At 48.1% G+C, this 16706-nt stretch overlaps 1 protein-coding gene across 4 annotated transcripts in view; it reads right to left on the bottom strand.

Moving 5' to 3' along the window:
• Positions 1–16706, bottom strand: part of SMARCD1 (SWI/SNF related BAF chromatin remodeling complex subunit D1) — a 292989-nt gene that overhangs the window by 213133 nt on the left and 63150 nt on the right. For all 4 annotated transcript variants that reach the window (XM_069653674.1, XM_069653676.1, XM_069653677.1 and 1 more), the window contains exon 2: positions 13611–13825. In XM_069653674.1, coding sequence (XP_069509775.1) covers positions 13611–13825 — 215 coding nt within the window. The remainder of the gene's footprint in view (positions 1–13610; positions 13826–16706) is intronic.

The raw sequence follows: 16706 nt of genomic DNA, 5'->3' as shown, positions 1-16706 counted from the left end.
TGCTAGGTGGCAGTCCTTTAGGGTATACATTCGGGGTATGTCAATATCAAGTGAGGCAGGAGAGACCTCGGCCAAGCTGAACGAAAACTTACAGGTACACTCCAGAACCTCAGATCCTGCAATGTTAGCACAAATCCATGCTGAGCTAGAGAAATTTAACACCCACGCTTCCAGAGAAACCCTCTTTTTTTACCCGTCCTGCTGCCGCTAGGAGATATGGAGAGGGAGATAGGCCAGGCAGGTCCTTGGCGAGGGTGGTCTATTCCGAACGTGGTCGCGAACAGGTGGAATGTATATTAGATGCACAGGGGAATAGATGGGTGGAAATCGAGGTGGTGACGGTGTTCAGGGAATTCTACCACAAACTCTATACAGCTTCCCCTTCCAAAGGAGACCCAGAAATACGGGCCTTCCTCCAGAAAAATCACGCTGCCCTCCTTGAACCCTCAATCCAGGGAAAAGCTTGAGCTCCCGATCGAGGAGATAGTGGAAGTCATCTCTTCGCTCCCTAAAAGTAAAAGCACCTGGCCCAGACGGCCTGACAGCCAAATTTTACGAGGAGTAAGCAGCGACACGGTCGCCTGTACTCCTGCAGATGTGGGACGTGTCCCTACAGCGTCACATCCTCCCGGAATCCCTAAGGTAAGCCGTAATTATGGTATTACTGAAACCAGATAAGCCTAAGAAAGAATGTGGCTCTTACAGGCCCCTCTCCCTTATAAACTGCATAAACGGGGGGCGCACAGGTTATGGCAGCCTGATTGCATTGCTCTCGCTGGGCCTACTAGGGGTTTGAGCCCCCCTTGCTGACCCCCAGTAAGGAACAGAGGTTGGTGAGTGGGAATTCCCCCCCCCCCCCACACCCTATTTGTGCAGCAAATCTGACGTCCTGGGACCCCGTCAATCCCGAGAACGGGACACCGCAGGCCCCGCGGGTTGCCGTGCAGGAACAAACGAAGCGAGCCTGCCGCAGCCACCGCGGTAGAGATTCCAGTCTGCAGGCAGCCCGGTACAAGAGTACCCCTGCAGACCCATCAAAGTGGTGACAGAGTGAAGCAGGGGGCCTTGGGACTCACCCCCCTCCAACTCCCTCCTGCCATCAGAGCTACATGGGTGGGAAGTCGAGCGGACCCAGAGAGGTGGAGTCCCCTGATATGTGGCCTTGAGGGAGTCAATGAGGAATACTCTCTGCCGCGGGCCCGGGTGCAGGCCTTGGAAGAAGCGCAAGGAGTGGCGACAGAGCGCTCCCTCTCGCCACCCCTGGAACGGTAGGAGGGGGCGGATCGGGTGGGGGGGCTTGGAAGAGGTGGAGCTCGCACCCGGCCCCCGGGAGACCAATGGGGGGAGGGTGCCTGGGTGCAGCGCTGCGCCGGGCCCCCACCCCCCCCGTAACACCAGTCCAAAGCTGAACTGAGGTGGCGAGGTGAAGTCCCCAGAACCAGATACATTACTCACACCTACAGACCCACAGAGGTGGGAGCTGGCCTGGGACCGGAGTGGGCCTGGGACCGGAGCTGGGCTCACCACATGCGGCCAGGGGGAGTGGACATGGTCAATCTGAAGAGCACGGCCATCATAGGTGTGACTAGGTGCAGGAGACTACTAGGAAAACGCACGCGTCTGAGAGGCCCCCCCAGAGAAGTGGGATCAGCAGCTGCAAGGAGTAAGAAGGAACCCTCACGCAACATGCCTTGGATCTACACAAGGGGGTGGGCTTCCCCCAACCCTATTAACCCTATAATCAAGGGGAAGGAGTAGAAGAAAGGAGGGAAGGGATCACCCCCCTCATTCAGAACACTCAGGTGTGAAACACCCCACCGGAGGACAGGGAGCGCTGCGGAGCATCGGTGGGCACTACAGCTTGGGTGGGGGGTGGACTTTGTCGACAGTCGGAGCGTGTGCCTGCCCAGAGGCTTCAGTGGGATATTTAACAGTGCCAGACAACTGACAAGGTGAGGGCCCCCAGGAACAGTCCCTGGGGTGTGTCCCTGGGGCATGTGCCTGCCATGAGGGAGCCTACCACGAGTCAGCTGCACCAGAAGGAAATAGAGGAGAGAGAGTCCAGCACCGCCTACCCTGGGAGCAAGCAGCAGACACCCCTTACGGGACCCAGCACAGGGCCCAGGAGGGACACATTAGACCCACGTAGAAGGGGACCAACGCAACAAGCGGGGAGGCCCTGCGAGTTGGATGATGGTCCTGCAGGAGCCTACCCATACAAACCCACAGGTACCACAAGTGGAACGGATGGAGACAGGACCTGAGACGAAGCCCAGGTCGAGTGCATACACAGGGAAGGAGGAAAACCAAAGAACCAAAGGTGCCGAAACGCAGACAGGGTGAGGGCCCCCAGCGACAGCCCCTGGGGTGTTTGCCCGCCCTGAAGGAGCCCCCAGTAGGAACCGTCCGCACAGGACAGTAACCGAGGGGCAATAGCCCAACTCTATCCCCTACCAGGGTCACACAACAGAAGCCTCCCCTGGAATCCATCATTGGGCCTAGAAGGGACACAGCAGATCCAGGTAGACTGAGCCCAACCCGCAGACAAAGCATACGGGGAGGCCTTATGAACTGGAAGGAAACCCTTCAAGGGTATTGTTTTCGTGAGGCAAGACACAGGAACAGGAGGGGGAGATGGCCCCGTCAGGTGTCACGCCGATGGAAAGGGGCTTTGCCTCGGTCCTACAAGAAATAAGAGACACAAGATCAGATCTAGTGCAAAAGCAGACCAAAGGGTGGACAAGGTTGAGGACAGGCTTTTACAGTTGGAAACTAATCAATCATCGTCCTCGACCCAGGAAGCACAAATAGACATGAGACTGGAGGCACAGGAGAAAAGAGATGAGGAGAGGGCCAGGCAAATGGTCGATTTTGAGAAGAGAGAGAGGAGGAACAACCTTCGATTCTTCGGGGTTCCGGAAGCGGAAGGGGTGACGGAAAGAGACTTATGTAAGGCGAGAGACGTGATCTGCCTCCTCTTTGCAAATTAATCACCCACAGAACCCACAATAGACAGGGCGCACAGGGCAGGGGGTAGGGAGGAAGGCCCCCGGTCCATCTTGGTCCGCTTGCACTATTACACAGAAAAAACAAAAGGTGCTGGAGGAGGCCAGGAAGGCTCGGGATATAACGTACAATAACGCAAAGATCTCAATCTTCCAGGACCTCTCCGCATATACGCTGGCCAAACGGAGACTATGCCGCCCCCCTGACCCCAGTGCCTGACGGAAAAGGGTGTGCGCTACCAGTGGGGCTATCCCTTCTGCTTGACATTTGAATACATGGGGCAGAGGTCAACCCTGGTTACAGAAGAGGACATTAGAGGAGCAATCCAAGACTACGCGGAGGACCCGGATGGCCAGAGAAGGCACTCAGGCATGGTGGTGGCGGGAGCAAGTGGATCGGAGAGATCGAGTGACAGGAAGACGATTGCAGGCGCCAGGAAAATTAAGAAATTGAACACACCTCTCCCGACAAAGGATAGAGGTTGGGGCAGCCCTGAAGGATGAGGGGAATTACACCCTGACCAGAGACTGTTCGGGATAAGGGAAGAACTCATTGCTACGATCCCAAAGAACAGCCAGTGTAATGGGGAAGGGGGGGGGGGGAGGGGGGCGAAATCAACGGGATCAGTAAATTCAATAGCAGCCTGGCATTGGCGGGTGCGTTGGTGGTCCAGCCAAGCACCAGGAATGGTCGAATTAACTGGCTGGGTGCTGTTGGAGGCGGAGACGATGGGAGTTAAGATTGATAGAGTAGGGGGTAAGAAGGTGGGGCAGTTGGGGTCAAGTTTAAGCTCCACCCAGGGAGAGGGGAGAATGGAAGGAAAAGGGGCAGAGGAGGGGGGTTAACGGTTTGTCGATGGTACTGGGCAACCAGAGGTTTATTAAAGTGACACAAATGCAAGGGGACAATGAACAGTGGGGTGCTCCGAGGTCGTCGTATAATGGAAAGGTAGACCACGAAAATGGCTGATTGTCTACCCACCACTAAAAGGTCCCTACTGAGTAGGGAATTTCGTTGGCCGAAGCTGGGCGTGCTCTTCCTGCAGTAGACACTGGGCAAGGGAGAGGGGGGGGGGGGGAAACCTACCTTGAGAGGGGGAGGGATTGGAGAGATCTTGTGCGCATCACACACAACTAAAAAGAGGGGAGTAGCAATCCTGTTGGCGAGGGGAATGGGTTTTGAAACAGAGGCAATATTGAGGGACCCAGAGGGTCGGTACCTGTTGGTTAGGGGTTCACTCTAGGCCTCCCCATTAACCTTGGCGGCAGTATACGGGCCTAATGTGGGTCAGGCTCACTTCTGGGAGGGGGTGAGAAACAAACTCCAACTATTTGTGCAAGGCACAGTGATAGTGGAGGGAGATTTTAACATGGTCCTGAATCCCGCAACAGATAGGAAGAGAATGGCCTCAGGCCATCCGTGTGGTGGACGACCTCATGTCACAACATTTTTGCAGGGTCAGCCAGGACCTCAGTCTGGAAGACTCACTCCCGAGCGCGAAAGCAGGCGACGCCCGTTCACATTTTATTCTAGGATACACAAGTCCTTTTCAAGGATCGATTATATCCTCATTGACATATCCTTAATCCCATACGCAACTGGCCATGGGGTGGACCCAGTACCTTGGTCTGACCACGAGCTGGTCCGGATCACTCTGTTGGGAGGGTGGGGCCGCACTCTGAAGGGGCGGGGGGAGGGAGGAAGTGCAATGACGCATTGCTAAAGGATGAGTTGATTGCAAAAACGGTACTAGATAGCATTGTGGAATACTTTGATCTGAACGATAACGGGGAGGTTAGCCCACACACCCTATGGGAAGCATTCAAGGCAACCATAGTGGGGAGTCTTAATTAAAATAGGAGCCCAAAGAAAAAGAGAGGGAGGACCAGGAGAAAACCCTCAGGGGAAAAAATAGCAAAACTTCAACCCGGGTGGGTCCCCGGATAGGCCCATAGATTCGGACCGGGTTACAGCCCTGGAGGAACTTAGGCTCCCACTGAAGGAACTCCTAACTAAATCTGAGAGAAGTCTCCAACTGTTTAAACAAAAATATTATGAAAAGGGGGACAGGGCAGATAGAATACTGGCATGGAAACTGAGGGAGGTCCAGAAGAATAGGATGGTGAAAGCGATAAAAAATGAGACGGGAAAACTGGGATACGACACCGAGAGCATGGGGGAAAGGGGCTTTTGCCACCGGGACTATGAAAAACAATACAAATCAGAGTATGGAGGGTGGGGGGAGGGGGGAGACGACACCCAAATCGAACACTTTCTAAAATCCATCCCAGTACCGTCGCTAGCGAAGGAAGCGGCTGATGACATGGAACCCCCCGATAGCGGAAGAAGAGATAGTGAAAGTAATCAAGGGGATGAAGGGAGGAACGTCACCAAGGGAGGATGGGTTTACAGTGAAATTTTACAAGATATTCCGCTCCACTTTAGCCCTTCACCAGGCAAAGGTGTTTAATGCAGTTCTCGAGGGTGATAGCTTGCCCGAAACAATGATGGGTGCAATCATAGTGGTTTTACCCAAAGAGGGAAAGACCCGACGAGTGCTCCTCCTATAGACCGATATCGTTGCCGAATATAGATGTCAAGATCCTGGCAAAGGTAATCGGCAAGAGGATGGAGGGGATTATGCCGACGCTAGTTCACGGGGACCAGGTGGGTTTCATAGGGGGACGCCAGGGCTCAGATAACATCCGGAAAACAATAGATCTGATCCACTATGCGTAAAAAAAAAAATAAAAAAATAAATAATAATAAAAAAAAAAATCGGACCTTGACGCAAGCTTACTTTCGATAAGATTCGGAAAATGCTTTTGATAGGGTCGAGTGGAGGTACAAGACAACTCCTCTAAAAAATGGGGTTTGGGTAACGACTTAGAAAATGGGTAGCCACGTTGTATAGGGCCCCAACAGCAAGGGTCTGGTTGAATAGAGAGCTTTCGGCCTCATTCCCCCTCTCTCGGGGTATGAGACAGGGGTGTCCTCTCACCATATGCCCTTACGATGGCGCCCCTGGCCTTAGCAGTGAGGACCCATCCAGATATCAAGGGAATTATTCGGAGAGAAGTGGAATTCAAACTTTCACTGTTCGCAGATGACATATTGGCATATTTGGTGGAACCCTGCCGTTCGCTCCCCCCACTCCTGTCCTTAATAGGCTCCTTTGGGCAATTCTCGGGGCTGTAAATCAAAAAATGGAAATCTATGATACTCCCTATCCAGGCACAGGACCCACTGCTGGACCCTTCAGAGAGGATCATGGGGATTAGTGTTGAGAAAGACTCCATTCGGTTACATGGATATCCGCCTCACCAGGGACCCATCGCGACTGGCCCAAGCCAACTACGACCCTATAATGGCTGAGATCAAGACGGACATGAGACGGTGGGGTAAAATGTATGACAATAGTGAAAATGAACGTCTTACCAAGACTACTGTACCTCTTCACGGCCCTTCCCACGTGTGTCCCCCGACCAGACTTCAGAAGGCGGTTCAAACATTTAACTGGCAGGGTAAGACCCTGGCGACTAGAAGGACCATTCTCACCCTTCCGAGGGAACTTTTACGGAGCCCAGTTAAAGGTACTTTTAGAACACATGAAAGAGGGCAAGATCTACCTGGAGGACATGGCTGCCCATCCACTTAAGTTCCGGGACCCCCTTCGGGCACCGAGAAAGTCAACTTCCAAACAGATTAAAGAATCACCCAACACTAGGTCAATCTGGAAAGAGGGGGCACAAACCAACCACCTGACAACATGGTCCTTCCCTTTAACCTCGTTGTGGGGTCCCATATTCAGGTTTGGAAGCAGGGGATTTAAGAATGTGCAGGCCTGGTCTGATAATGGTATGGGAAGGGCGGGCAACTGTTCAGAGAGGGAGACTGTCATATGAGGAAATGGAAGAGGTGCTAGGCCAGGGGACGATCTCTATTTTTGAATATCTCAGGCTGAAGGGCATCTTGGGTGAACAAGTCTTGGTGGCGGAAACTCAGGAGACCTCGGACTCCCTTCGAGAAAATGTTAGACTCTGCTTGCTCAAGGAAGGGGATGGTGTCTAAAATGTACAAGATATTGAATGCTAACAACCTAACGGAGAGGAGAGGGTTCCGGGGCTACTGGAATGGCCTGGCAGGGGAGATTCTCTCAGATGAGGTGTGGGACAAGGTTTTCAAAATAGCTTTCCATGGGAACTTATTTACAGTAGACATGGAGCAAAACTTTAAAATCCTACAGGGATGGCACAGGGACCCACTAAAGCTATCAAAGACGTTCCAGGGGGTCTCGCCGAAATGTCCGAGTGTATGTGGTTAGGTGGGAACGAGGGAACACATGTGATGGCACTGTCCGCAGGTTCAAAAGTACTGTGAGGATATGAGGGGTTGGATGGCAGAGGTCATAGGGGACGTACTCCCACAAGACCCATTAACTAACTTACTTGGCCTGCACCCCGAGGGACTCAGACAGATACCCCAGAATGTGGGAAACTATGATGAGGGCAGGGAGGGTGGCCCTGCCCCAGAAATGTAAGAGCCTGGTGGCCCCGTCTGAAGAGGACTGACAAAGAAAGCTGAAGAACATGTTTGTCATGGACAAATTGACTGCAATGGTCAACAATGACTCAAGCACCTTTCAGTCAAACTGGGACGGGGTGAGACAATCATGGGGATGGGCAGTACATTGAGATATTGCTACGTTGACTGACCTGAAGCGGGGAGGGGGGACATCGAGAATGGGAAGGGAGAGAAGAGTAAGGTGGGAAAGAATGAGATGGGGAGATCCACTATCTGGCACAAAACAGTGAAAAGATAGAACACACCGAGTCTCATTTCTGGGCTAGATCTCGCGCACCGGCGAAGAAGTTCACCTTGCATGTCATAGTGGTAGAACACGATGCCTACCGTCAAGTTCCAAAGGTTCAACTTCAAGGAAACCCCAGATCGGGGGGGGGGGCCGTGTTTAGGGAGGGGGGCGAGGGAGGTGAATGGGGTGGGGAGGTGGCACTCAGGGGGAGGGACATGCTCAAAGGTTATTTGAAAAAGTATGAAGTGTACGAAGCTGTTCCGGAAGACAAGGTTATTGTTTTACATAAATGCTAATAAAACTAAAGTTTATTTAAACTGCGATACCAAAATATGCGCCAAGGTCCTGGCCAAGAGGCTTCTCCTCATAATTCCCCACCCGGTACATCCCGACCAGGCTGGTTTCGTACCTGGAAGGTCCACATCATTCAATATCAGATGAGTAACCTAATCGCTATGATTAGGGGCCAGACACCCAGATTGGACCCAGACACCCATGCAAGTCACAGTCACGATTGATGCCCAAAAGGCTTTTAATATGGTTGCATGGGACTACATGTTCCCAACACTGGAGGCGATGGGAATAGGCCCCAAGATGCGACAATTTATCAAAATTATTATACACACAACCCTTAGCTAGGATCCGGGTTAACTCGCACACATCTTCCTCATTCCAATAAGAAAGAGGAACCCGACAAGGCTGCTCCTCCCCCCCACCCCCCCATCCTCTTCGCTTTGACCATAGAACCAATGGCGGAATATATTAGGGAAAACCATGGACACCGAGGTTTCCACCTGAAGGGAAGTCCTGAAATCATCTCGCTGTATGCAGACAATGTTATGCTTTTCATAAAAGACCCACTAGCTAACCTCACCCTTATCTTACATGACATCACCCACATCAGCAAGCTTTTAACCTTCTTCCTCCGAAGATGGTTGCCTCTCGGCTCGTCCGAAGGTTTTTTCAACGGGGTAGTCGATGGGGATTTTTTTTTTTTTTAACCTACCGCCAATTTCCCCCTTCGCTCCTTCAGAGCCTTTCCGTTCATAGACTAGCATTTGGAGCAGGACGAGGTCTTGTGCTCCACACCGAGACACCACAGACATACACGATGTGAGTCGGTTAGCGACATTAGAGTTGCAGTATCAACACTTCTTGAACCCGGTTGTCTAGGAAGGTGTCTAGGAAGAAGATATTTTTCGCAATTAGAACTAAGGAAGTGCACTGTTTCTCGCAGCGTAAGCATACTCGGAAAAACGGAACTGAAGCCAAAGGTCACTGCACGTGCTATATATCCCTTAAAGGACATCATCCACAAAACGGAGGCCCTTAAGGGACATTGAGTCGAATGCATCGACACACAGTTCCCTCTGCTGAAAAAAGAATTCCTGAAGCAGCTTAAGCTGGATATCAAATATCAAAGATGAGGAATACGTGGGAGGACACAATCCATTCGAAAGACTGACTGGCACCAAGACAACCCTTTCCAGCTCAACTAAAAGAACCAGATCGTTGAGTGGCTCCCACCACTCCTTGTCGTCTTTCCAGCTCAACTCCTCTGGCACTGTCCCACAAACATTTGCAGAAGAGAACCCGGACCTCAGACTCACAAAAGCAGCAGTCTACTCCAAAAAGAAAGCCCATATCACCAAGAATGTGCCTGCGTTTCAAATGGACTGTCTTCGGGATGCACAGTTAAGTAAACCATGGTCTACAACTATCACTAGCATTCTAAATGTCCAGTCAGACATGAGATATAGTGCTAACTCTCAATCAGGCCCCATTATTGGAAGCACACATATTGAAAACAGTTCCACCTTTATTGCAAGGGATTGGGACAAAGCTAGACTTTCCACTGAAATCACTAAATGTGTCAGAAGGAAGTATTAGGCAAACGGCTTTGGGCCTTCCAGTCTCAGTTCCTTTTCAGTGGCTACAAATTGAACTTTTACTGGTCGCCTTGGAATTTACAGCTAAATTTAGAAGGGTAGCCTCTCCTTGTAAAGTATTGGAGGTTGAACCAAGCACTTTTCCAGGTTATAAAAGATCTGATGGATAAAAGAAATCCTGATGCATTACAACATTACACAGCAAGTTGTGTGACTTTCCTCAGCGTAATGGATTACACCAGTCGCTTCACCATGCACATATACACAATTAAAAAGAAAGCTTATAAAAGTGGATTAGGTGAGGAGTTCTGCCAACTCTCCGAACAAAGTAAAAATAAAACAATATATTACCGTTTAGAAACATTGGAGGTATTTGTTCTGTCGAACACAAGGGCCCAAGTTGTAGACTATGTAAAAAAGGGGGGGAAGTTTGGGTACGCTTGCACCATTTATTAGATGAAAAGCTACTAAAGTATTGAGTCGAGAAGTATTTTCTAGATGTGTGTGTGATCTGAAGATCTCAGATTCTGAAGGGTTTTGGGAATGTTTGTTGAGTGGGCTGGGCCCCAGACCTCCTTGACTGCACAGCTTGCCTAGGTCCGCATTAAGATTATGGTGCCAATAAGGATCTAATGGGGAGGTATGGGGAGGTGTGGGGTTTGGTGGGGGGGGGCGGAGATGAGGAGTGGGAGCATTGGGATTCGACATTCTCAATTCATGTCAATGATGGGAAGAATTTAATTTGGTAGGTGGTTTTGCTCTACAATTTAAATTGTAGGCACATTTTCAATAAATGTGATGAAATATAATGTAGTAATGTGCATTGTCTTTTCTTTAGATGTGCATTTGTGAGAACTGAAATGAATCACAATAAACAATTACCGTTTTATTGAAATAAGGACATACTACATTTTACAATTCTAACACTAAGTATGGCATCTAAGTGCATTAAATGATACATTGGAAGCACAATAAGAAAGCTGAACATGCGATTATAGGAACAGAGCAAACCTGACAATACATCGGAAACATCTGCTAGTACAACATTGGAACACAATCCATTGGCGAAATCAGATGCATGGGCATACAAGAGATCAATATGCCACTTAGAGGAGGCCATGGGAAGATGCTACTTGGATATAAAGAACCACCGTGGATCAATATGATGTTCACACACCACAAGGGTCTAAAACAGGATGTTGGACTCCATACATGTAGAAGTGAATAATTAATGTTATGCCAATAAAATGTATGTGATGTTGCTTTATACCGTGCACCGCTAACACCCAAGTGCAGTCTCCAGGCGCTCAGGTGGCTCTGCAAGAGAATAAGGCGGGTATGTTAATGAAGATAGGATGGGTTCAGAACCATGAGTAACTGGCATCTGCGTGTGGGGGTTGGTTCGATTAGAGGCCCCGCTTTTTGTAACCGTGTGGGTAGGACTCAGTGCCTCGGTTGTGTGCTAGTGTTAGAGTTGGGTGTGTGCGGTCATATAAGATTAGAGTGGGGTTGTAGACATATCCATAACGGGGTCCAGAGTTGAAGGTGACTGTTCAGTGTTTCTATTGTATTGTGTTGGTGTGCCTTTGTGTAAGGTCAGTGGATTTATGGACTATGTGCAAGGGTGTGGTCCTAAAGCTACTTCCAGAGTCTCTCAGTTGATTAGTACATCGGTTAGTTTGACAGTGCGTCTTTGGTTGCCGCTTGATGGTATGTTACCACGTTCTTGGTTGCGGTCCGTCTGCTATCCCCACCTCCTCTACAAGCATGCAGGCCGACTTCCCCTACAGGTTTGAGGGTAGGGGTTGGTTGTACCGAGTGTGTTCCTAGTTCCTCGGCGGGATTGATCGCGGACTGCCGTTTGGCTTGCTGTACTGTTTGCAGCTAAAATGGTGCACAGCTGGTAATATGATAAATGTGAGAAAGGGGTGATTTTACCGGGCAACCCTAGTTATGTGGATGAGCAATTGTTAGGGTGAAGCTTCGATTGAATGCGTTACCTGTATGGGCTGAAGTGAATGATCAGTTTTGAATTTTATTTTGTCCAAATGGATGCCCGTCACAAGGGTTTCAATCAGGACAGTGGATTTAATGTATTAGTAGTAACGCGTCATCAATCTACCACCGTCCGATTATTTTGTTGTGCAATATCATAATCTATGCAAGCCATACTGCAAGAATATTGCTGAACATGCTTTCATTTGGCAATATATCATGTAAATATCCAAATGCATCTTAATTTTCATTACTTAAAAGCCTTCAAGTATTGTACTGAAGTATTAAATTAGTAGAAAACGTACCAAATTTTATTACATACAAGTTCAACTGATATAGGCAAAATAGCAAGTGAACTGATCACTCATTAACATGTAATGCATAAAACGCCATCACTCTCAATATTACGCAATAACATCACGTACGTAATGCTAGATCGTTATTTTTCCTTCCAAGAATATTCAGCATCACGAAAAAAATATGAGACCACGCGACGCAATGTCTTCACGCGATGACTGAAGTGTTACTATAAATTACGCCCATTTTGTTTAAAACATGTGCAATTTTAGCTTCCAAGGGAACATTCACTGAATAGAGTCACTGACTAAGATGTAAAGAGACAACTAGCTAACTATGAAAAGCACTTTCTTCTGATTTTTTTTGTGACTAATAGTCATAATTCACTGATTCATTTCTGAATCCAAATTGTACATTTGAAGGGTTAATGGCACATTCAATGTAGATTAGATCAAAAGGAGTAACATCTAAAATACAGTATTAAATTAAGACAATATAGTCCCGATTAGAAAATATTGAAACCCACGAGGATAGGACCGAGCAACATATTCAACATGTTATGAATGGGTTAGGTTTACAAGTCCTAATGCTTCTTATATATCTTTATGAAAACAAGTTAATCATAACAGAAATAATTGGTATCCTCGATTTTAGATTCAAATATATAGTATTCCACCTGATGTGCTACTGCAAAAGGCGAAACATGGAGAGGATGATGACAAGGATAATTAACAGGGACACTTGTAGAAATCTTGATGAGAACAAGGAGAAGACTACAATAAGGATACTTAAGAACAAAAACAATATTAAAAATGACAAACCCATAACATTTTGGATGAAAAAGTATTCAAAGAGTTAGAAACCCATCAAGACATTATAAAAGTGAATATGCGCATTAAATGAACGGAATTAAAAAGACAGGGACCAATTAGCTGATTTTGTTTATTCTTTACCAATTAGGACCATTTGTACTAATAAACTACACAAGACATTACTGCTACAATTTTTGTAATGTTTTATTTGGTTATTTCTGAGTAACAGGAATAACCCAAAACCTTTTCTAAAAATGGGAAAATTGAGCTATATAAAATGACAATACAAATATTGTGTATATTGAAATAAGAATGGTTTTAGATCTTTCAAGTGCAAGAGTATTTCCTTATTTTCGATAAAACTAGTGGACAAGAGACTTAGCAGCTGTAGTCTCAAAGGAGGTACATGCAGCTAAAGATCTGTTTTAAGTTGAATTTAGAAGTGCACCTGGACAATAATCATCTGTGTTTCTTCAACCAATTAACATTTTTAATTTACGTGATGAAATATTATTGAAGCAAGGCACATTTTCTCTTTTTGATATGTATTTGTGAAAAGCTGAAGTTAAACTAATCACAATAAATAAGTGTCCAGGTTCATTTACAGCACCTAGCATTTATAGATGTGTAACGTGGTCCCTGGCAGGCCAGAGCCAGGCGCCTTCACTGGAAAGGGCAGGCCCCATTGATCTTTTCTATACAAAGGCAGCAGGCCACTCAAGACTGCAGAAACTTGCTATCGTTGTTGCAGTTTCTGGAAGCAGGAAATATGCAAAGCATAGTGCCTATTGCACTCACCTGTGATTGCGATTCTGGGCTGCTTGTTGCTGCTGCTGCTGTTGCTGTTGTTGCTGCTGCTGCTGCTGGATCTGCTGGGCAGCTGGTCTCTTGCGGGCTGGATCCATGCCAGACTGGGTAGAGCCAACCCTTGCGACTGGACTTCCACCATACCCTGGTGGTCCCATTGGAGGACCTTGAGGGGTCATGCGGCTTCCTGGGAGCATGCCAGGGCGCTGCAAAGAGACACGATTTAATAGCTGGCAGTAATCCAAGAGATTCATACCCAACTTCGGGTGTTTTCCCCATAACACAATCGAAATTTTCAACAATCATTGTCAACCATGAAGAAATCCTATGAAGATGCCACTAGAACTAAAATGAATGCCTCCTGTCACACCAGATTTAAGTATTGTCAAAGAGGAAAGACTGCAGGGGGGCGAGCTTCCAGCACTTGGCCTAATCACCTAGTCCAAGCTAAGTATTCTGTTAAAATGGGTTCTTCAGTGATGGCACACGGAGACCAGCCAGGGGTAGGTCATTCTTTACTATGATACCAGGTTCCAGATTCACAGGTGTAAAATAGGTACATTGGGGTCTTCAAGTACAGAAAGACATGGAGACATCCAGCAGCACCCACTCAGTCCAACAGCCAACTTCCACCTGCCTCAAAAGAAACTCTTGCACACCAACTTCCACAGGCGGCATTCTACAAACATTCCGCAGCACCCAGGCTGACAACACAGGGGAGAAAGCCAGACATAACATCTCAGTCCTTAAAATCAAACAAGAATAGAGGAATGGAACAGAGACAAAAGGACAATTCCAAAAACCAACCAACAGCTCCACATGACCCACGAGAAGTCCAATATTCAGTCACTTCATTAACTTGCACAGAACAAACTGCCACTCAATCAAACCATCCCCTAACCGTCCCACCATTGAAATGCTGGGATAAGAACCCCAAAAACACATCACAATCCACACAGCAGGAACCTCACAGGGGAGCAGCCCCACACCATTCAGAACTAGTACCTGCTACCCAGCTCAACTAAACCATCACCCAACCAAAGCACTGCCATTTGTGCACCGACAGCCACCCAGCAAATATACACCACAGCCGACTAGAGAACACCACAAATGAATGGCACAAGAAAAATGCACCACTAGCGCCGCAACAAAAAGCAGACCACCATGTGGTTTGAGACCACCACGTATAAGGTGTAGCGGCGACACCCCCAAACAGGGTACCAGGGTCCTCCCTACACTCAATGGAAAAACAAATGTAAAGGAGCGGCCACAAAAGAAAAATGTGTGGGGTCCAACTCTGCAGAAAGAAACCAGAGGTGTACCACAAGTCTAAACCCTCAACAAGGAGGCGAATGACTCCTCTAAAATCAACATTCCTTCAACACCATATACCCAATTGGCAAGGGCACAGAACACCGCCCAAAGTGCTGGGTGTCCAACACACCTGAGCCACCTAGTAGGCAGGCCAGAGCCAAGGTGGCTGGCACTACTCTACTATACGCAAGACATTACAAAAGCGGCCTGGACCTCCTCTTCTAACCCTCACGACACCCAGAGGAGGTTTGCTAGGCCACCCGGAGGGCCTACACAACACAACATATGACCTCCCCACAGATCCTGCATTAAGAAAAAGAAGGAATACAGCAAATGAAGGACCCTGTCACTTAACAAGTCTGTGCCCTAGCCTATAGGTCCACATTTAGAGGCAAATGTGACACAATAACAAAAACATCTACACTTTTAGTTTTCAGGTAACGCCAAACTAACAAGAGGCCGTGTCATGCGCACCCATTCTCCCATATCACGATGACACATACCAAACAGGCCACGTACATACACGTGCAGGCATCACACAACAACTAGGTAAAATCATCCATCTTCGGGAGCCTGCATGGACAATTCCCTGAAGACAGACTGGATCCAGCTCCTGCAAAACGACCAAAAACGGATTCTTTGGGGGCCCCCCCACACGGTGCCACAACCACGGCAAAAACCCCCACAGCTCCTCCCAGTGAACATACAGCTCAACCCTTGCCGAAACACAGTCTCCACTTAATGCCGTCCCTCAAACACTACCTTGTGGGCTTGTTGGAGTGAGACACCAAGCCGATCCAGACACCGCTCTGGGGCCTCCATTCCATGTTGTGGAAAATTGTGAACAAAGTAACTGTAGGCACTCTTGCAGTAAAAACCTTTTGCTCTGCACGGATGCATTTATTCTTTGAGCAGGCTCCAAGAGTGAAAATAAACCAGAAAGCAACTGCGCTAACAGCCTGAGACCCTGACTCTGTGTTTGTGTTAAGCTTGTGATTTAATGCCTGTCATGAAGAAATGCAACACCAAGTGTATAAAAGTGGTTTGTTTTCAGAATAACCTCAGAGGTACGGATAAAGTCTTTGCTGTTGTTTTGTTCTCCGCTTAAGCGCATTCTGAATGAATAAACCTTTGACTGCCAAAATAGTGCTGTTCCGGTATCCAATTCGTGGTGTGTGTCCACGAGCGGACATTCCCACAAAAAGGCACCCCCAGATGGGACCTCGTCTCAGATAGGATCCAGTTGGACAGCGTGCCATGGTCAGGGAACATGCAGTGGACGGCGAAGGACTGCGCGCTGCATGAGGTGGACAGAGGTTTCCTGCAGCCACAGATTTTTCCCACCAGCTGATTTCCTCGACACGCGGATCCTCAGTGACCAAGGTCCCCGCTTGTTGGACTGAGGGAAGCCGGCACAGACAAGGGAATTGTGAGACCGTTCTGGCTACAGTATGTGTATGATGTGATGAGCATACTATGATGTATTACTGATGAATTATGAAATGTGTAGTGTTATATTTTCTGTTGGAGAATTGGGTTTCATGAACCATAGAGAAATACACCTTGTTTACACAAGTTGAAACCATGGTTAGCTCATCCACTAAAATTATGTGATGTGGGCTGAAATGTTGTAAGGCTCGGACCAGTGCTCTGGAGCAGCATGTTTCGATTCCCCCAGAAGGTACGAGGGGTGGGAATGGATGATTAAAAAGGGCTTGGGGTGGTGGTGTTTTTGCGAGAATGGCCTAAATACACCGCCACCAACTCCAAATT

The sequence above is a fragment of the Ambystoma mexicanum genome, chromosome 3q (genome assembly GCF_040938575.1).
Source record: "Ambystoma mexicanum isolate Mex_15411 chromosome 3q, UKY_AmexF1_1, whole genome shotgun sequence".
Classification (NCBI taxonomy): domain Eukaryota; kingdom Metazoa; phylum Chordata; class Amphibia; order Caudata; family Ambystomatidae; genus Ambystoma; species Ambystoma mexicanum.
Note: the sequence above shows the minus strand (reverse complement) of the source record. Positions and strands in the feature narration are given on the sequence as shown.